At 35.9% G+C, this 22,756-nt stretch overlaps 1 protein-coding gene and 2 pseudogenes across 2 annotated transcripts; 1 reads left to right on the forward strand and 2 right to left on the reverse strand.

Annotated features, from left to right (window-relative positions):
• The first annotated feature begins 2,122 nt into the window (after positions 1-2,122).
• Positions 2,123-11,708, forward strand: LOC149195876 (uncharacterized). Of its 2 annotated transcripts, XR_016255190.1 has the most exons (4): positions 2,123-2,199; positions 10,954-11,040; positions 11,134-11,226; positions 11,399-11,708. XR_016255190.1 is itself a non-coding variant. In XM_089408902.1 (3 exons), the coding sequence occupies exons 1-3, from the start codon at positions 10,912-10,914 to the stop codon at positions 11,594-11,596; spliced, it is 420 nt and encodes a 139-aa protein (XP_089265028.1). In that variant the 5' UTR covers positions 10,579-10,911; the 3' UTR covers positions 11,597-11,708. The 2 variants fall into 2 exon arrangements, 1 of the variants encoding a protein (XP_089265028.1); XM_089408902.1 differs by lacking the exon at positions 2,123-2,199 and having other exon boundaries at positions 10,579-11,040.
• Positions 2,716-3,464, reverse strand: LOC149195877 (scarecrow-like protein 1 pseudogene; annotated as a pseudogene).
• Positions 4,196-5,818, reverse strand: LOC149195878 (putative potassium transporter 12 pseudogene; annotated as a pseudogene).
• Positions 11,709-22,756: the final 11,048 nt, after the last annotated feature.

The raw sequence follows: 22,756 nt of genomic DNA on the forward strand, positions 1-22,756 counted from the left end.
CCATTACAATCACAATAATCATTTTTCAAGGCAAAAACTACATCAAAACTTTTTGAATATGCAAGTAGATAATCTCCACAAATGAAGATGAAAACATATTTTGAGCATGTTTAAAGTGGATTAAAATATAATAATAAAAGACACAACAAAAATCTTGATACAATAATAGCTCAAATAATTATCTTTAACAAAAATCTATTAAAAATTACTATAAAATTATAAAATGAAATTGACATTAATAAATAATCAATTAATTTATATAAAATCCCAATTTAATAATGAATAATTACTTAATTCTTTAAGTTCCACTTCAAAGAAAGCATTGACACATCAGCTAGAGAAGGGTGCATTATTGTTTTGGAGTAAGAGAAGGGTGCATTATTGTTTCGGAGTTCTATGTCCGTCGCATCAATATTTTATTTGATGTCCCCAATTATTTTTCCAAAGTAAAACTATTATTCAGCTTAAATAATAGAATGTATAATATTTCAAATTCTATAAAATGTATAATATTTCAAATTCTTTGAAAATCCGTTTTACTGAAACACAAATATATGGCCGTCGATGACATGATCAGACGGTAGATATTCTATCCTGCCTTTAAATTCAAATCCTCTTGGTAGTTTGGCGCCATTGCGCGTATCCCTCTCAACGAGCTCAATAGCTCGCATATGAACAATCATGGTTTGCAATCGCATAAACATTGCCCCAGAATCGATCCACGAGCCACCAGATCTCTCTCTGCACGACTTCCAACAGTTCATTTGCATTTCTTCGTGGTCAAAACGATTTCAGAAAAGGTATTTTTCTGCAAGAGAGTTCTAAAATTGCAAAGCGCCATTATTTTCTTGTCGCCGTCATGAATCCTCTACGCCTTGTCCTAATGAAATTATTTAGAGTTCTTGATTGGAAAAATTTTCCATATTTCAACTTTCTGGAAATATTTCATTAAATAAGCTACCGTATTATCTAAAATAAATCTGAAGAAAGAGGCCGTGCTCAAAACAATGTTTTAAGCAGCAAATTTCACAAGGGTTATTTCTGGTTCAGTTATTCTGAGCTTTCAATGGAAAATTTTGACTCTATTTTGGCTTACAGGCAAGATTTCATAAACTAACGCTCTCTATAAATGGACTAGACAAGGTTGTGCTCAAAATTTTGTTTAAAAAATGGCAGAGTTTGGGAAGAAGTTCTTTAAGTTAATGGATCAACATTCAGATGCATTTCGAGTGGTTTGATTGAATGATTTCTGTCTCAGTTCCGCACATTTAAAAGTTTTGGAGAATGGGAATTGATAATTCTGGTATTTGATGGTGTTCTATTCAAATTACACAGAAGAAGATAGAAAGCTAGGGCTTTTAGAGGCTAAGTGTACACAATGGCACAATCTTTACAGGTTTTCGTGAGATTTTTAAGACAGGCAAATAGGATAGAAAATTAGGGATTTCACTAAGCCAAGAAAGCTAATGCTACATTCTTTACAAATTTACTTCAGAGTTTTGAGACTGAACATTTTTGATGTTCAAGTGGTTCGTAGATATCTTCATGCGGTTTCTATTTCCATGGAACCAAGAATTTGATACCTCAACATGAAATACTGTGCTCCGAAGGGTTTTCCCTTCCAGCTCATCTTTGTGTAATGGAATAGAATCGTTAATGCTCTTTAGTGTCTGGAGAAGTCAAAACTAATGGATCAGGAAGCAGGGGCTATTGGAACGGTTAGTAATTGAGGGAAACACTATCCTTCATAATATAACAACGTAGAGGAAAACTCATGGTACATTTTTGTAGTTTTGGTCAGATTAGGCCATCCAAGCACGCCGTTAGAGATTTCAGAGAGAAGCTCTTTGTTTTCTTTAGCACCGGCTGAAGGGGAGAACTTTTGCCACATTCCGGGGTCATCTCTGTTCATTATAGAAGGAGGTCTTGTAACCTGCTCCAAACTGCCAGTTTCTCTCTTTGAAAGTTTGTATTGAAAACCAGTGCTGGGTCGAAGGTTTACTCATATGAAGGATGCAGAAAATGAGAGTCCTTTAGTGAGTCCATGAAAAATGCTTGGCGAAGATTTGGGGCAAAATGATACCTGCAGCAGAGCCAACACAGTTCCAAAATTAGAGCCAACCTCACCAATTAAAATCTGCAAACAACCTGGAATCCTATCTTTAGGACGAGATTGTTTGAAGCACCCCGAAAACTCAAGTATGTTATTACTATGCTACCTTTCTATAGAATGGAATTATTTCTTTTATTGCTGCAATATCCGTGATATAGTCCTGGTTCAAGCAATTGAAAGATAGACTTGATTTTTCTTCTAGTTGATTATGAGACTCTGTACTCAAGGTCATAAGAAAAAAAATCCAAAACTTTTTAGCTAGTGAAGTATAAGTTCCTGAAAGTTAAATAGTAACTATCTCTATCCAATTACCCACTGTGTAGGCAGGCATATCATTGATTTTAGCAAGCCTTAGCATTTTCCTGTCTACCTGGATAAGGAAGCAAAATACAAATGAATAACTATCTTATCCCTGGTTGAACAGGACAGGTAAAAACCATTGTTTCCTTAAATTAGTTTCATCTTTTACCCCTATAATAAGTTATTGTGTCAGGTTTCTGAACTCTTCCCTGACACACATGAAAGTCATATGCAGTTTCAACAATGGTATTGATAAATTATAACAAATTCTTGTACAAGAACATTCTTATAGTCGTTGCCTCTCAATGCCAAGCAGATGTTGCAATGAGAATTTTGTCCAACCATCCAAAATAGTAAATACATAGCTCCTCCTTCTTCCTTAGTCTTATAGCTATTGCAATATGATTAACAGAGCAAAGATTTAACCATGTCCTTAACATTAGCACTGAGATGATATACACTAAATCCTGCCATAGTCACTCTAGCTCTCCATTTTCCTGTAACTTCATACCTCTCAATCCTTTCTTCTCCATCACAAGAAATTATGTTCACTGTGTCTCAGGCAAGGCATTGTTTTTCAACATTCATACGATTTCTGCTATCCCTTTTAAGTGTAGCATCTAGCGACTCAAACACTGATGAGTAATAGTTTAATGCTTCCATGGACTGGGGGATGAAAGGTGTATTATTAGTGTTAACCTCTTGTTTTACTACTGTGACTACTTTAGGGTTGAGAGACTTCACCATCCTCAGAAGCCGGTCACATGAGTTCTTTGTAGACACACTTTGATCGAGCATGTGATGCAGTTGGAATGCAAAGTTTACTACTAAAACCTCATATGGATTTATCTTAAGTATCCATGGTTGGACATCTGAGTCCACATCGATATAGTGGCTTATCCTTATGTTGGGATTTGATTCCACATTAAGACTCCCCTCCTAGTTATGTGTGTATGGACGAAGTGGTTTATAAGGCATTACATGTGCCCAAAGTTTTGCCAATCTGGAGGTTCTCGGTATGATGCGATAGCATCCTCCTACACTCTGTCATCCTCCTACACTATTTTGATTCTAATAATCATGGCTATGCAAACCTCATGAGATTCTTACTAATAACCCCGGTGGTGCAAGCCCTAGTAAGCTCGATGTTGAAAAACTTAGTGTAAAACCTCCAACAACAACATAATCAATACATGATGTCAAAAAAAATGGAGAAGCATCCAAGGTTCTTAAGCAATGATGTAATGAATGAGGTGGAGAAGCATCCAATGTTATTGAGCGATGGTTAGCTATACGAGGAAACATGCAATGTCATCTTCCTTTCATTTTCATGGATATAACTTAATATAACTTTCTTATGTAGAAAACATGGCTTATCTTAGGCTTAACCATGCATATAAAATACCACCTATCATCTTCATTGAAAAAAGAATGGTGTCTTTGTTCATAAATATTAGTGATTAATCGTAGGAATGGCTATTATTCTCTATCAAACAAAATCAAGGACTAAGTAATGAAGATCTTGGTCGACAACAAAACTTATGATTATTAACTTCACATTAAAATTCACTTCATCTCTGCCACCTTCAAGGAAATCTTTGTTATCCATCACCATATTGATGTTGTGACTTGGTCCTTGAAAAACATTCAGCATGTTTGATTCATGGAAACCTTCAAGTTAGACAGTATATGTCATGCTAACTTGCAAGAGATTGGTGTGAGGTACATTGAGGCTTGCAGGGCCTACCCTGCAGTTTGCCCTCATGAAAGCATAGAAGTAGATTATAACCAGTTTCTTAGGAAACCATGAATCCTTTCTAGCCTTGACATCTCCATGACCAACAAGATATACAACTCCTGATAATTCAGAACACTTCCATAGTTCCAAATGTACATCACAAGAAGGAAGCAGGTGGCAAAAACCATTTATCCAACCATTTTCCCCCACTTTCATCAAAACTGCAGAAAAATAAATTATCTCAGTTGATCCAAATAGAACAGGAAATCCAATAGCAAGGAATATATTTTTTGCCCATATAAGAACCATGACAAGAGTCACTAGGCTTGTAGTCACCATAATCATCTCTACCTTTGCAATTCCATATGCATTTGATATCTCGACCGTGCTCTTAAAACAATCACATACCAAGACACACATTATCATTAGAACCCAGTTGATGACAAGAATGTAGATCTGACCCATGAACCATCGGGATGTGTGAATTATTTTCAATCTGGGAAAGCATCCTAGGGCCATGGACATTTAATAGATGAAATTGTTGCTGAGATCATTGCCTGGCTTGCAATCATGGCAACAACACTAGCTATCACGAAGACTGGCCAGATAAAACCATCTGGAATTGAAGCAGAGAATACGTTCTCCACCACAGAGGGATGCTTCATAATATATGCAACTTGATCCATGTAAGCCAATAGTAGGCATGGGAATACTACACATGTGAAGGCTATCTGGATGGATCTTACTGAGAAGTGACCCAAATCAGCAAACATAGCTTCAGCTCCTATTATGCATAACACGCAACCTCCTAGGGACATCCATGCTTTGATAGTGTTCCTCTTGAACAAGTAATAGATATAAACAGGATTGAATGCCCTTAAAATTTTCATGTCATGTTAAATAATATTGTAAATTAAAATAGAACCAATAGAGAAAAACCATATCATGAGTGCCAGAGAAAATGTCATGCCTACTTTTCTTGTACCAAACTGTTTTATGCTGAACAAGATCACCAGGAATATGATTGAGACAATGACCACTGTGTCTTCCGTAAAGCTAGATATTTCATCTTGCATGCCACTAACAACAGACATGACTGATATTGCAGGTGTAAGTATGCCATCCCCAATTACCATGGAAGTACCCATGAGAAACAAGAGTAGCAGTAGGGTCTTCAATTTTGTACTTCTCTAAAGGCTTTCTTTGATTCTTAATCATCTTTCCAGTTTCGGGGTGGGCAACTTGAGCTTGAAACTGGAATTTTTTTCATCTAATGGTTGTTGGTTGGGGAGCAGATTGACCTTCGCATATGTGCAAATCAAAGAGTACAAGGAAAATGTCCCCCCTTCACCATTGTCATTGGCTTTGAGCATAATGAACACCTATTTAGCCAAAGGGATGAGGGCTATTGTGTACATCACTAAAGCTAATGCACCCAAAACATCTTCCTCTCCTTTGGTACGAGCTTGGATGAATACACTAGTGAAAACATACAAGGAGTTGGTACCCATATCTCCATAGACCACTCCAAGTGTTTGGAATGCCAAGTCGAGCGTCCGTCCTAATGAAAGGTCCTTATCATGGCCCTTATGAACACCGGGCACGTCCATGGCCTCCACATCAAAGGAATCCACTCACTTGGTCTTCAGAACGAGCCCACGCCTCATTTTGTGTCATAACTGATCATCGTCAACAAACCACCTTGGGGATTACCCTTCCATTTCACTGCCATCAACTGTAAATTTAGATGATATTTTAATTGGAATGATAATAGTTAAATTAATTGTTTGGCCTCGCTCGTCTTTATAACATCCCAAAAAGCTACCAATAAAAATATCCAAAAATATACTGATTGGAAATACAATTGAGTCACCCAATGAGAAATGGGAAATGTACAGTTGGTACATTTATCACATATGCTAGGGAGTCACACCACAATCCAAGCTTTCTCTTTTAGTAGGCTTTAGTGTGTTACTGCTGTGGCATGCATTATGGCGATACCATCCCTACAGGAGCTATGGTCATTATTAGAAAGATTTCTGGTGAGCTTAGTATGCATTGATACAGTGGTTTTAGGAGATGGTTTATAAGGAGTGCAATGCAGATGTTGAGTGTAGAAACATACAGATCACATATGGAAATTTCATTATGGCTTTCTAGTGGGAGTGATTAGCTTGTTGGAGACCAGAACTTCATGAAATGTCTGTCTTCTTTTACATTTTCAATCACTCTATTCATCTCATTTGCATTCATATCTGTAAGTGGAATCTTAATTTTTTTTCAACTTGTTCGAAAAGGGAGGATTGAATTCAAAATTATCACTTGTAGATATTGTTGTAGTGCTAGGTTCCTTTAGAAGAATCTTGTTCTTGCCACATGAAACTAAATACAGAAGTCAAATAAGATCTTCATCTTCCAAATTTAGTTGAGATTTAATTTCTACACAGCTCAGCTTCGTAGCTTCATTGAACAGCAATAGCAGAGCTGCTTGGTATGTTGTTACTGCCAAATCTATTACTGATGGCTCTTGGCTCTACACAGTTCATATGGCTCACGATGTATAAGACTTTGTTCCTCTGCATTATGTATAACATTAACACACAGGTCGACTGACACGTTCCTCTACAACAAAGTCAGTTTGACTGAATGGCATCAATCTGCATTGCTTCTCTGCGACATATTTTGGCATTGATCCATAGTTAATATGGAATCGATACTCCATAGATATGTAATCTAACCAATAGCGTCAAAATGGCATCATCTTATATGACCATGGAAATAACTCCTAATGAAGACTGTAATCTTACAGAGACCAGCATAAATAAACATGTTGAGTTTAAGATCCATAAGGCACCGTTGAGTATTTTTTAAGTGACAAGACACCATTGTTGAGAATTCGTTGTTTATATGTAATCTAACCAATAACATCAAATGGCATCATCTTATATGACCATGGAAAAAACTCCTAATGAAGACTGTAATCTTACAGAGACCAGCATAAATAAACTCATTGAATTTAAGATCCACAAGGCACTGTTGAGTTTTTTTTTAAGTGACAAGACACCATTGTTGACAATTCACCATTTAGATTCAAGTCTAGGGCATATAGTTGGCATAGTAAGAAAAGATATGTTGCTCCCTCAGAACTCACTGATACTTCTCACTGGCACTAGCTAGTAAGGTGCCTATGAAGAAGTGAAAGGAACAAATCTCTATGATACCAAAGATCATCTGAATTCACTTCTAAGGAATGTCATACTTTTGCTGTGTCTTCAATCTCCATAATAAGTCCAGGAGTATCCACTGATCTTCATTCTCTGAAGCATAGATCTATCTCATTGGTATAATTTCCTTTGCCTATCTTCAATATCATAATCAAGGAAGAGCATATGCATGGGCAGATTGTTCTGGCAGTCAGTGATATTGTTGACATCCACTGTCTATACTATTAGCATTTGAAAATCAAAACTAAGTGACAAGACACCATTGTTGACAATTCGCCGTTTAGATTCAAGTCTAGGGCATATAGTTGGCATAGTAAGAAAAGATATGTTGCTCCCTCAGAACTCACTGATACTTCTCACTGGCACTAGCTAGTAAGGTGCCTATGAAGAAGTGAAAGGAACAAATCTCTATGATACCAAAGATCATCTGACTTCACTTCTAAGGAATGTCATACTTTTGCTGTGTCTTCAGTCTCCATAATAAGTCCAGGAGTATCCATTGATCTTCATTCTCTGAAGCATAGATCTATCTCATTGGTATAATTTCCTTTGCCTATCTTCAATATCATAATCAAGGAAGAGCATATGCATGGGCAGATTGTTCTGGCAGTCAGTGATATTGTTGACATCCACTGTCAATACTATTAGCATTTCAAAACCAAAACTATCTTCTACACTTGGGGTTTCAGACGAAGCAGGGTTTCAAATCATAACCAGTCTGAAAAACACTGGTTAGAATTGTACAGTTATCAAAGCTACTAAAACTAACAAACAAAAAATAATATAAACACTTTTAACACCAACCTTATATTTATTTAATTATTATAAATTATGATTTTATATATTTTTAAGAACATCTCGAAGTTAGTTGACTTATGTTGTATATAATAATGGTGTATTACATTATATTAAACCTATTAATATTAATATGTATTTAGTTATCCATGGTCTGAGCTTGGTGAAGTACCCAGTGACATTTTCAGGGCAGAATGGCATTTCGTTAGTAGGAAACTTGGTTAGGTCTTAGCCATTGAACCGCATAGAAGATTATTACCTCTAATTGTCAAAGCAACACACCTTTGAAAAGCTTGGATTAGTTTTGACCATGTCTGTGGTCACATTGAAATGTTTGTCCACAGCCGCTCGGTCACTGTACTGTACACCAGTGGTTTCATTGGATGGTGCAGTGTCTTGCACACTGGCCAGATGCCAGAATGAATTATGTATGATTTTGGCAATATCACGATTACAGCCTGCTCTAGATTTGCACTGTTGACTAGTGCATCAACGATTGATTGAAAACTGTGGATTGCACGTGAAGAGGGCCCGTTTGTGTCCTGTAAATTTATTGCTGAGGTTAATTCAATTGTAGATTTAGGTAATATTTTAGTTTTAATGATGGTAGCAGAATCTAATTCAATTGTAAATTTAGATGATATTTTAATTGGAATGATAACAGTTAAATTAATTGTTTGGCCTCGCTCGTCTTTATAACATCCCAAAAAGCTACCAATAAAAATATCCAAAAATATACTGATTGGAAATACAATTGAGTCACCCAATGAGAAATGGGAAATGTACAGTTGGTACATTTATCACATATGCTAGGGAGTCACACCACAATCCAAGCTTTCTCTTTTAGTAGGCTTTAGTGTGTTACTGCTGTGGCATGCATTATGGCGATACCATCCCTACAGGAGCTATGGTCATTATTAGAAAGATTTCTGGTGAGCTTAGTGTGCATTGATACAGTGGTTTTATGAGATGGATTATAAGGAGTGCAATGCAGATGTTGAGTGTAGAAACATACAGATCACATATGGAAATTTCATAATGGCTTTCTAGTGGGAGTGATTAGCTTGTTGGAGACCAGAACTTCAGATGCTACCGAATACAGAAAACACTCTCATTTTCTTTTTTGCCTGCCTTTCTCGAAACCTCGTTCTGGATAATCCACTCATCGGAGGTATGAAAGTGAAGGACTTGAAATACCAACCTTCATCTCCTAGATGCTGGGAACTTGGGAGAGAATGCTGGATGGTTTCAAGATCTCACTTCTGTGGAATATGGTTTCAATATTTTCATGTTGATCCTGAGACCCCGGGTGAGCAATCTGTCATTAGCAGATCCCAGTCTTTAAGCAGTTAGTCCTGTTTGGACACTAGGAGATCCCTCTTTAGCTCCTTTTACTGCTTTCATGAACCCCACCCATCTTAGTTACTGGTTCCTTAGCTCCTTTCGGTCGCAAGAGAGAGGATACGTTACGTAACGAGTCTTTATGTGCAAGATTGGTCAAGCGAGATTCTTATTCCCGGTCAAAAGATCTGAATTCTGAGATGAATGGGGAACTGGTATTAACGTCCTCCTTTTATATCTAAATTGGCCAGTAGGTGGAGCACCGGTGTGCTGGCTGATTGCTCCTGGAGCGGTAGGGCCCCTGACTTTCTTTTGTTCGGCTTTCCCAGGTGATTGGAAGATCTGGCCATAGCTATAGGAATAAGCTGGGGGAGCTCTTGCCAACCATTGTGGATTTGCTAATTGCTTGCCATTGTGAAAAGGTTGGAAGAGCTCAAATAAGAATAGGGGTCGCCTAATAATAGTAAGTAGGGCGACGCACTAATTTGAACCTATGGATGGAATCAGCCCAATCTATCTATCCTGTTGGCCCCGATTGGAATCCTGTAGGAAAAAATTGGCTTAGTCAATCAATGCTTGAGCAGAAACATCCCTCATCTCGCTGCCCATCTGATATAGCTGGGCATCCGATCTAGGTCAGACCTCATCAAGGTGTCGAGCATCCATAAGGTAATCCGATCAATAAGCGAGAACGAGCGCATGAATGAACCCTTTATAAGTCAGGGGCCTGCCTGTCACTTTAAACATAAAATTGAGATTGATGTGCCTGGATGGATGATTTGGACTAGCTAGATGTCGGCCCACCTCCCCGCTGGCACTACTCCTGATATAGGGATTCGATCCAGCCAAAGCAGGTGCAGGGAAGAATCCAACCGGGCGATTAGTCTTTGTGTTATGAGCTTTCTTGGTGGAAACATGTACACTGGTCTATGTGCCTCATTGATTAGTAATGTTATACCATCCTGTAATAAAGAGACTATAGATATGAAACCTACTCACTATCCATGGTACTTGTTGGCTCTCTCCCTCTTTCACACTGATCTAGCCTCTAAGATCTTTACCTCACATTCTCCAAGATTCCACTTCACCTAAAAAAGATGGTGGTACAAGACATAGAGAATGAATTTGGTACCGGTTGGTCGGTTAAGAAGATAAAATTGCAAATGTCGCTCAATTGTAAGAGGTTTCGTTGCAACCAAACAAGAAAAATTAAAAAAATGCCTCAAGATCAAAGACTGAAACAAAGACCTATTGACATACCTTTTAAAGTATGGAAAGAACTTGTAAAATCATATGAGAAGTTGGATGCACAAAGAAAAGCCGGAAATGAGAGCATTCAGGTATTGAATTTTTCATTAAACATTATTTAGAATGTATTAATACTTATAAGTATCTTAGACATGTATTTGTGTGAAAATAAATTGAATTGGTTTATGTTTAAGGACAAGGCATCCAAGGCGAGGTTAACCAAGACAAAAGTCACTCATCGTAGTGGCCAGAAAGGTTTAAAAGCACTGATAACAACCTTTGTAAGTATATTAAACATGTGATATTTTTTTAATAAATTTTGTACTAGAAGAAAGTCATTGTTATCTAATTTCTCCCTATTTACTGATTGATAGGAACTAAAATATGGAAGACCTCCAAATCATTTGGAAAAGGAGGTGCTGCAGCAAAAGAGATGGGTTGAATTTGTTGTTTGGATGGACTCTATGGTATGTAATCTTAGTTGGATTTCCAATATACTTTTAAACCATATTTTCATTTTATTTTTTAGTACTATTAGATATTATATCTTACCTCATTTTATGGTTAACATTGTATAAAAAAAATATGCGTTGTGTTATGTAATTAATACTAACATGTAATATTGATTTTTTTTGTCAGAATGCTATAGGTAATGATTGCCAAGATGATGATCCAAATTATGTTCAACATATATCAGGAGATGATGAGGATGAGGATGAGGATGATGGTGGTGAAGGAGGAGATGATGATGATAGTTGCGGTGTTGGTGATGATGTGGATCAGAGTAATGAGGATGGTCAAGATGATCATGAGGATGATCTTGGTGGTGGTAGCTAGGCATGCACATGCATTTTTTTTTATGAAGAAATTATTGTGTAGAATGACATTGTTATGTTTAGATGGGTGTTGTGAATTTACCCTATATCAATGAGACATTTTGATTTTGTAATCATACGATGAGTTTGATTTATGTATGTTGTTAATTTATCGTAGAATAACGATATTCATGAAATATTTTGATTTGTTAATCATATTTGAATTTTAGTTGTTTTGATTAAAAATAATACTGATTTTATTAGTATTATGTTGCTATTTTATACATGTTTTGAAAATTGTTAATGACACATTGTTATTTTTTTGGATGGATGTTGTCAATTTCTCTTAAATTTCTTTACAAATGATTTTGAATTGTGATATCTGCTTTAATGATATTTAGAAACTATCATATATTTCACTATGAATCTATAAAGGGGGTCATATATGTAAAGAAAAATATACTCTATATAAGAAGTCAAATGCGGATGTAACCATGGATGCAAAATTGAAAGTAAAATTGGATGTTAAACTAGGAATTAATACAAAATGCAAACAATTGACATACAAAGTGTTTTAAATTAGAAGTGAAATGTGCAATAGTTGACACAAAGAAGGGAACAAAACATGGCATACAAAAGGATATCAAATTGGGCAAAACCAAGGACACATAAATGGGCACCAAATTAGATGCAAAAAAAGACAACAATTAGATGTAAAATAAGATGCAAAGTTGAGCGTTAAAAAGAAGCAAAAAACGTTACAAATTAATATGACAAATGATGATGCAAATAATGGTGTAAATTTGGGATGCAAACTTGGGTGCAAAAAAGGAAAAAAAAAAGATGTAAGAAAAGACATAAAACAAGATGCAAAATGGGGCTGAAAAAAGGTGAAACCAAGGATGCCATATTGGATGTAAAAAATGATTCCTAATCACATGCAAATTTAGGCTCGAACACAAAATTATATGCAAATGTGGACACAAAATGAGGCAAAAAAAGATGCAAATTTGGATGGTGAAAACGATGTAAAACTAGACACCAAAAAAATGAAAAATTGGATGAAAAAGTCGGTGTAAATAATGGTGCAACATTGGACACAAGTAGACACAAAAAAATGGTGCAAAAAGGGGCATAAAATAGCTTAAAATTGGATGCAAAACTTGGTGCAAAAACAAATACAAAATTAGATGTAAAAAATGGCTCTACATTGAATGTACCATTAGACACAAAATAAGATGCAAAGGTGGACACAACACATGACTCAACATAAGATGCAAATATAAATGCAAATTTGGATGCTCAAAATGATGTAACATTAGATGCAAGAGATGGTGTTAAAAATGATGCAAAATTGGATGAAACAAATGACGCAAAATATGGTGCAAAATGAGATGGGAAAAATGGAGACAAATCAAACGTAAATGTGGATGTAAAAAATGGTCCAAAAAAATATGCAAAAATGGGCACAAAAATGGATGCAAAATTTGGTGCTAAATCGAATTCAACACATGGTGCAAAGATAGGCACCAAAGCTGGTGCAAAAATAGAAGCAAAAACCACTGTAAGACTAGATACAAAACCTGGCATAAGACTAGATGCAAAAACTGACACAAAATGGATGCATAAAAAGATGTTAAATTGGATTCAAAATACAGTGTAAACTTGATGCAAATGATGGTGCAAAAATGGAAGCAAAGAATGACACAAAATAGGAAGCAAAAGAGAATGAAAAATAGATGCAAAAAATGACACAAAACTAGAAGCAAAACCTGTCATAAAATAAGATGCAAATCTTGGTTCAAAATTTGACGCAAAAAATGATGCATAGTTTGGTGTAAAAAATGATGCAAAATCTAGCGTGAAAAAGGATGCAAAATCAAGTGCAAAAAAGGACGCTTTAAAAATTGTACAATAGAGCCAGATTTAGCGCCAGGTTGCTCATCACAATTACAAAAAAAATGCACTAAAATCTGGCACTAAATCTGGCGCAAATCGTTGGTTTTGTTGTAGTGGGGATCCCCAAAAACTTGGAATCTTGGACACAGAAGCATCCAGGAACTATCTTTCACTGGTAATACAACCTATGGGTGATAAGGATATTTACATGATTACAAACGTCTACGTTCCTCAAAAACTGGAAGACAAATTCAAGCTTCTCACTTCCCTTGAGGAGCTAAGAGAGAGATATCCTGATATACCCTGGATTCTGGTAGGAGATTTCAATATGATCAAATCTCTTACAGAGAAAAAAGGTGGCAACAGAACACTAGACAGAGACTCCACTACCTTCCAGAACTTCATAAATAACATGAGATTAGTGGATGTTGAAAGAATAAATGACACTTTCACCTGGAACAACAAGAGAGTAGGGGTTTCTCAAGTTGCCTCTAAACTAGATAGATTCTTCATCTCAGAGTACCTATTTCTCACAGGCCCTGACATGTCATATTTTATCCGTCCATTTCGAGGCTCAGACCACTGGCCTGTCCAGCTTGAAGCCACTTTTATGGGTACAACGAGGAATAGACCTTTCAAGTTTGAAAATGTCTGGCTCTCTCACTCTGACTTCACCAGCAATATTGATAAATGGTGGATGGAAGAGTTGCCCTTTCAAGGCACTAAAATGTACATGCTACAACAAAGACTTAAACACATCAAAGTCAGACTCAAAGATTGGAACAAAAAATAGTTTGGTAACATTTTCAAAGCCAAAAAAGAAGTTGAACAAAAACTTCAGGGGATTAATCAGCTTATGATCACAGATGGCTTTACCGAGGAAAGGAATACTCAAGTTGATGTTCTTCAGAAGGAATGGGATGATAGGTGTAGGCAAGAGGAGATTTTCTGGAGACAAAAATCGAGAGTACAATGGATTAGAGAAGGGGAAAGAAACACAAAGTTTTTTCATAAGTCAACTTTGAGTCACAGGTCACATAACAGAATTTTAAAACTCAAAGATTCTCAAGGGAAAGAGCTCGTCACCCACAAAGAAATGGAATTTGTCTTAGTTCAACACTTGCTTAGCATTGCAAAGGAGCCTCTCTTAGACAGGTCACAGTTTATTAAAAGATTCACAAGGTACATTCCCAAGCTTGTAACAAGGGAAGACAATCATAATATCAATAGGTTAGTATCTGAAGATGAGGCTAGGGAAGTTATCAACAAGATGCAAAATGGGAATGCTCCTGGCCTAGATGGTTTCAATGTGGACTTTTTCAAAGCATGCTGGAAAATAGTCAAACAAGACATCCTTGATGCAGTTGAAGACTCAAGAAGATCCAGATCAGTCCTGAAGGCTCTCAATGCCTCTTTCATAACTTTGATTCCAAAGCAGGAAAAATCCATCACACCGGATAGCTTCAGACCCATAGCTTTATGTAATGTGGGGTACAAAATTATTTCCAAAGTGATCGCTAACAGACTCAAGCCCCTTCTTCCAACTCTTATCTCAGAGGAGAAAACTGGTTATGTGGAAGGAAGATAGATTCTCAACAATATCATACAAGCTCATGAGATGGTACACTCTTTGAAAAGCAACAAGCAAGCTAGAATGATCATACAGCTTGACCTAGCGAAAGCTTATGACAAGCTAAGTTGGTCTTACATCAGAGAAATGCTGAAAGCTTATGGTTTTGACCACAATTGGATCAGATGGGTCATGGCCCTTACATCCCTGGCCAATTTTTCAACCCTGCTTAATGGATCGCCCTCAAGAACCTTCATGCCTTCTAGGGGACTAAGACAAGGAGATCTGCTCTCCCCCTTCCTCTTTGTGCTCATAATGGAAGGGCTAGGCAGAGCGATAAAAATGGCAAGTGCTGAGGGAAGAATCCAGGGTTTGAAACTCACCACAAATGGCGTGGTTTCAACTCACCGACAATTTGTGGATGAAAATATGCTACAGGGTATTCCCACGGTCAAGGAAGCCAATTTTTTTAAACAAATCCTGAATGACTTTGCCATGGCCGTTGGTACAGAGGTAAGCCTTGACAAATCAAAAGTTTTCTTTTTTAACACTGATATTGCTATTCAAAGAAACCTTACCAGAATTCTAGGGTTCCAAAGGGATCAGTTACCCTCTATGTACCTTGGAATGCCCCTTATAGAAAAACCTCTAAGCAGGGGAGTGTGGGAGCCGGTCATTAACAAAATTTAGGATAGGATCCGGAAGTGGACATGCAGATCTTTGAATTTAGCAGGGCACCTTGTGCTCACAAAAGTTGTCCTACAGGCCATACCCATTTTCATGATGTCAGCTCTTCCTGTTCCTAAAGGAGTTTTGCAACAGATCAGGAACATTCAAAGAGATTTTCTTGGGGCAAAGGGGAAGAGAAAAAGAAATGGGCTTTGGTAGCTTGGGATAAGCTCTGCAAACCTAAGGCCCATGGAGGTTTGGGGCTTCATGACCCAGAAACCCTCAGTAGAGTTTCAGGTGCAAAGCTTTGGTAGAGGTGGCTCAAGGAATCAACATCCCCATGGGCCAAGCTTTGGAAACAGAAATATGCACAAAATTGGTAGGAGAGGGATCATATTTGAATGTCTGGGCTTATCAAGGGCTCCCACATTTGTAATCTTGCTTGGGAAAATAGAGGCATTGTCCAGCAACACAACTTTTGGGAGATCCAAGATGGGAACTTGGAAAGATTCTGGGAGGATAGCTGGCAGCAAGAACCAAACCTATTTAGGGAAGAACTAACTGATCTCAAGAATGACACTGACAACAAAGGTTTATGCATGGTAATTGATTTTTGGGATCAGGTAAGGAACAATGGCAAATAGAGAACTTTGAAGGATCTAGGCTACAAGGGAAGAGAGCCCTTTGAAAGCTCAGGCAAACTCTCTTGCTATGGACTTGGAACAAAGGAAGATTTTGGTTTCATCCTTGTCTGACCAACTAAGATGGGGAAGAAACACAGAAGGTAACTTTAACCTCAAATAAGCCAAGTAGATAGCCACAGGGTGTGATTATCAATACCCTGATAAGGCATGGAAGGACCTTTGGCAGAACCCGCATTGGATGAAAATAAAGATGTTCATTTGGTTGGTTCAACAAAAGAAAATTCTAACTTGGAAAAATCTTCTGAAGAAAGGTTTTGTTGGCCCATCCAAATGTTATCTGTGTGGTACACAAGAGGAGACAATGGAACACTTACTCAACCTTTTCCTTTTCACCTCAACCTTGTGGGATTGGGTGGCCTCAGTCTTCAGACAAACTGACAGGGATGGCCTCAGTATTACCAACACTCTGAGGAATTGGAGAAGAAACTTCTTAGGCAATGAGCTCATCAACAACGCTCGGACTCTGGTTCCAGGCTTCCTAATCTGGGACATCTGGAAAGAATGCAATGGTAGGATTTTCAAAAGCAAAACTGGTTCAACCCACAACACTATTGCACAGATATTACGATAGCTCAAAGATACTGTTGGTGCCATGTTAGGGAGACCTCCTGAGAAGCCGACTCTACCCCAGGACAAGCGTATACTGCTGTAGTTGGGTCTCCAATCGCTAGTTCCCCAGAGCATACACAAGGATGTAAGCCAGATAAATGTTGGTAAAGACTTTTGGCAACCTCCTCCTCATGGTTTCTTGAAAATTAACATAGTTGGAGCCTCTAAAGGTAACCCAGGGATGGCTGGTTTTGGTAGGGTCATCAGAGATGAGCAGGGGTGCATAAAGGACATCTTTCATAGTCATCTGGGAACTACTACAAATAACATGGCAGAGCTCATGGCCTTAGAGCAGTGCCTGGAAATTCTAATTGAGTCAAGTTCTCATAATGCCATTATTGAAGCTGACTGGGAATTGGTTAGTAATGCGGCCAAGCATATCTACAATGGAAAAGCACCTGGAAAAGTATCAAAACATTGGCGACTTTTGCAGGTCTTTCAGCGCATTCATTCCCACCTACAAACCCTGAGAACGACCAACTTTGTTCATGTGCGAAGAAAAGCCAATATGCTAGCTGATCGTCTGGTGAATGAAGGAGTGTTTTGCAAAGAAAGTTACAGCAGGTATGCATGGGATTCAACACCCTTGGGGAAATTGTGTGAGGATTGTCAAAGATAGGCAGACAAAGACATGGAAAACTTCCATACTGTTAGGACTGAACAAGAAGGAAGACTAATGGAAGTCGGAGAAAGCGGGACTGTAAGCCATTCTTAACTGTTTTATTTTCAAAATAATAATAAAAAAAATGGAAAAAAATAAGAAAAATGCATAAAACAGAGCTTTCCGCAAGGGAGAGGCACTTGGTAAACAGCAGGCCTCTTAGTAGGTCGATGGCCATGGATCCCGACTGCCTTTGTAATCGAATGGCCATCGGGTGGAAAAGTAATCAGAGGATAACCACCAAAACGGACCCGATGCTTTATAGATAAGTGGTTTATAATCCTCATTGGGTCCGAAAAGGAAATAAAAGACTGTGCAGGTTTCCGCTCTGATATCTCGGAGGAACGACAGATCATTAGGGGCCTTTTCGTATGGGTTTCGGGTTATAAAAGTGATCAAAACTTATGTTTCAAACCAGACCCGAACATTCATTTAACTTTGACTCACATTCTTTATCGGGTCCGTGAACCGGGTAAAAGGGGTGCTTGTTGCCAAAACGATAGTTCCGTGACCATCAGATCTCACAGGATCTTGGATGGAGACTTTTTTGTAAACCTTAGGTCGAGGTTTTCGGTTTCCTTTTCGGGTAGTGTAGTTGGTTACCCTTTATAGGGATAGTGCGTGTTGGTCCTTACATTGTAAGGCCTTGTAAATTATGTAATCTTTCTTGTGGTTAATAGAAGGCTCCACTCTTATTTGACAAAAAAAAAGAAGTAGGGCTTGCAATTTTTGAGATAGGTTTTGTATTTTCTTCACTTGGATTAAAATTTTCATAATGTAGCTCGTTTCTCTTAAAAAAATGGAGGTTACAATGGAAATGTAGGTGGTTTGATCAACGAAGTCTCACTGTCGTATAATTTTGGACTTAGATTTAAATTTCCAATGAAGTAGTCCTTTTAAATGAAAAAAAATGGAGTTATAATGACAATTTGGAAGGTTTTATCAACAAGGTTTAAATGTTGTACATTTTTGTCCTTTTGAGTAGTATCTGGCAATACAATTATTGGTGAAAATGCTATATATGTTATTTAAAATGCAATTTTAAATGCATAAAGAGATTCATAATCTTGAAAATCCCCTAAAACATTCAATTTAAATAGATTTAACAACCCAAATTTAATCTGTAAACTTTAAGAAAAATTCATTAGAAAATATATCTTTGAACACACAAAAATGTTAAAATACTCAAAAGACTCATTTTAACATCATAATTTCATCTTTAAAACTTTACCTAAAAATTTGGGTAATAATTAAATATATAAATATTAATTGAAATATAAATAAAATATTAATAAGAAAAATCAAAATGAAATTTTTTAATAAAAAAATAATCCTCGCTAAATAAAACCAAAGGTGATACGTATAACCATGGCATGAGAAAAATAATTCTAACTAAATGAAACAAACCAGAGATGATGCATACAGCCATGGCAGGGAACTGGAGTGGATATCAAGCTTAAATTATCTAGATTAAAGATTTTGTGCAGCATTATGGAATAAAGTTAACAGTTGATTTGAAATTTTCATATATGATTATAGGACTAAGTATGTATTAAAGGTTAATAGTTGATTTGAAATTTTCGCTAAATATGTATTAAAGTTCATAAAATTCTATATATCAAATAATTATAGAGTTACAATTATAAAGTTAAGTTAAAAATTGATTTCACTACAAAAAAAATCTACAATAAAGAACAAAGTTAAAAATTGATTTATTTATAATTTTTAAATACAAAAAAAATTACATATTTTAAAATTCACGAAACTAATAATAATCCATAAAAGAGAAGCTCGAGAATACTTAAATGTGATAGAAAGGTTTCTGAATTAAATTTAATATTAAATTTGATCAAATATATGCTATTTGTGTTTGGAGTTGTTTAATTAGGTGGAGGAATTGTTCTGAGGGTCAAAAGTGGTCAAAAGTGGTCAAAATCCAGGCAAAAAAATCCAAAAAATCTTGTAGACTCAGTTTTTGAATCGTGTTTTTGATGGTGGAAATGGATTCAGTACCATTAAAAACTTTTGGGACACCTAAAATTTTGAAGTTTAACAACTATAACTTGGATTTACAAAAATCCTTGCCAGATTTTCTCTAAAGTTTAACAACTATAACTTGGATTTACAAAAATCCTTGCCAGATTTTCTCTAAATATGACCGGAATTCCATAACTTTCAGGGCAACTCCTCCGCCTGCGATTTTTTTTTTATGCTTGCATTTGTGTATTGTTGTCAGTTCCATCGTTTTCGACAAAATGTTGTTCATTCTGGAACTCTTGTTCAGTAATTGATTGACATTTCACAAACATCCGTAACAGCTGCCAGAGGACATTTGACTGTATGGATGTTGTGTGTTGTGTGAATGCTCATGGCAGAGGACATTGGTGATTGAATTCTCAACCAATTGAAAGATGTACAATCTGAAATAATGTACCATTTAATGTTCTTCTGGAAAGTATGAACCCATTTCGCAAGTTTGGTAGCTTGCAAAGCTCAATGCTCCTGAGTGCAAACTCATATCCCATATTTCATGATAAGAGGAGATGGAGCCATGGATATCTTATAATAAGTAAAATACTTTGTTGCATGTATTCTGTATGAATTGAATGGCATTGCAAATCTTATTGTGTTCTACTTCAGGATGGGCGGGACTCCATGAAAATATGCTTCAAATTTCATTTTACACAGTAACATTGTATATGAAATTTAACATCTCATGTAGCTTTGAAAAACATTAAATACAAAGGCCATTTACAAAACCCAATCATCGAAAAAATGAAAACGAACTATATCACGGTTTTGCTTCTGTAATTGTTTTTACAAAATCCAAGAGAGACTAACAAAGAGACCGTGAGACAATGCTGCAATAGGTTGATCCACAGAAACGTAGATCTCTAAATAAGGAAAAAAATTCTCGGTGGCCCATCTTAATCTCTGTAAACCATGATGAAATCTAATTGTCTAGAGAATTAGTTCTTAGGTTTAAAATTGTGAGATGTCTATTTAACTAAAATTGGAATGAGATCTGCGATCAACTTAAAAGTATAATATAGACCTTTGGGCAACGAAGTGTTTCCATTACCTTACCTTGGGAATATGGGGAATTGTTGCCCATTCCAATTCCTGGGCCTGGTGGGTTATATAGCTTAAGTGGGCCAAAGGGATGAGATGGTAATTTTTTCCATCCCATTTCATGTGCTTGGTTGGTTATATAGTTTAAGTGGTGCAAAGGGATGAGACTTTAATTGCTAAGATATAGACTTTGTGTTTTTGGAGTTTTTTTTTTTTAATTGATATTTAAATTTTTTATAAAATTGTTTTTGTTAAAAAAAAGTTATAATTTATATTGGTGATGTTTAATGGGATTTCAATATTTTATGATATAGTTATTATTTGAAAAATACAGGTATAGTGGTAATGTGGGAAGTTTGATCAATCAAATTTAACTGTTGTATATTTTTGCATTTAGATTTAAATTTCCAATAAAATAATTTTTCTTTGTCTGATAACAATTAGGGTTATAGTAACTTTTTGAAAAGTTTGATGAGTAATGTGGGAGGTTTGATTAGTCAAATTTAACTGTTGTAATTATTTGCATTTAGATTTAAATTTCCAATAAAAGAACCTCTCTTTGCATGAAAACAATTAGGCTTATAGTAGTTGTTTCAAAAGTTTGATGAATAAAGTTTAATTGCTATTTTTCTTATTTGAAATGCATTTTTAAATGCATAAATGAATTCAGAGACTTGAAAAGCATTTTAGACATTTAATCTATACAAATTTAACAACTAAAGTATATAATTCCAACAATTTATAACCAACAACTCATTAGAAAATATACTACCAATAAGACAAAAATGTAAAACATTTAAATTACTTTATTTTGACTTCATGTCAAGTTCAATCATTTTTTTCTCACAATGAAAAGTGATTACTTGGAAGTTTATCCTTAACACTTTGTTTAAAGGATTTGGTCATAATTACAATGTATATATATGAAAACTTGATTGAGTGAAATTTCATTTTTAGAACTTTGCTTAAAAGATTGGGTCATAATTACTTAAAATGTATAAATATGAATTCAAATATGCATGGAATACAATTAAAAAATAATAATTTTAAGTTAAATGAAACCAGAGACAATAAATAGAGTCATGGTAGGGATGCCAAAGATAATCTAAGTAAATGAAACCAGAGGTGACATACCCAATCATAGTAAGGAAGCAACTCATCATACAACATACTCATTATCACAAAATAAAATGAAAAAAGGAAAAAATATTGATAGTTGAATTCTCCTTTAATTTTTATAATAATATTAATAAAATTTTAAGGTTACTACCGAACCAAACATCAAATTGATATACAAAACCTCTATTTGTAAAACAAAAATCTCATTTTCTAAAACCTATAAAGCATAAATACCCTATTTCTAGATTTCCACTTACTATTTTTGAAAAAAAACACATCTTTCTTAATTATTTAAATTAATTTACTACAAAGTTAACTGATATTTGAAAATTCTATCAACTAACAATCATCAAGGATTATAAAGTAAGTAGAGGATTATTTAGATACAAAGAATGCACAATGGACATATTCTCACAGGCTTAAGTTTAGAGTTAACTTGATTGAAATCTCATATCCCATCTTTCATTGTGAAAGGAGGTAGAGCCATGAACGCTATGTTGATACAAAATAGATTGTATAATATATTAAAGGTACAATAATTAATTCATTTCCACCATAAAATTACTTGTCAGAGGTGAAAATAAACCCTGCAATTCTGGGAATTGCAAAATCTTAAAACCTAAGCGACTCTTATGTAACAAACCAGCTTTTGATATGACAACCTAAAATGCCGTGTGTGAACCTATCATTTACACAAACTTCATCCTTGTGTAAAATCGTTTAGAAATGACCCGCACATTGAAATCAACAGGCCTTTGGTAATTAAAAGGAAAAAAAAAAACAGCAAACCTTATACATGATTTTTAACTACCACTTTACATGTATTACATGCTTCCATAAATTGGGCACGGAAAGAGCAACAAGGGAAGTCAAGTATAT

This window comes from Pinus tabuliformis, chromosome 2_2 (genome assembly GCF_031772625.1).
Source record: "Pinus tabuliformis cultivar Carrire ecotype Pingquan chromosome 2_2, CPIR1, whole genome shotgun sequence".
In the NCBI taxonomy this organism is placed as follows: Eukaryota; Viridiplantae; Streptophyta; class Pinopsida; order Pinales; family Pinaceae; genus Pinus; species Pinus tabuliformis.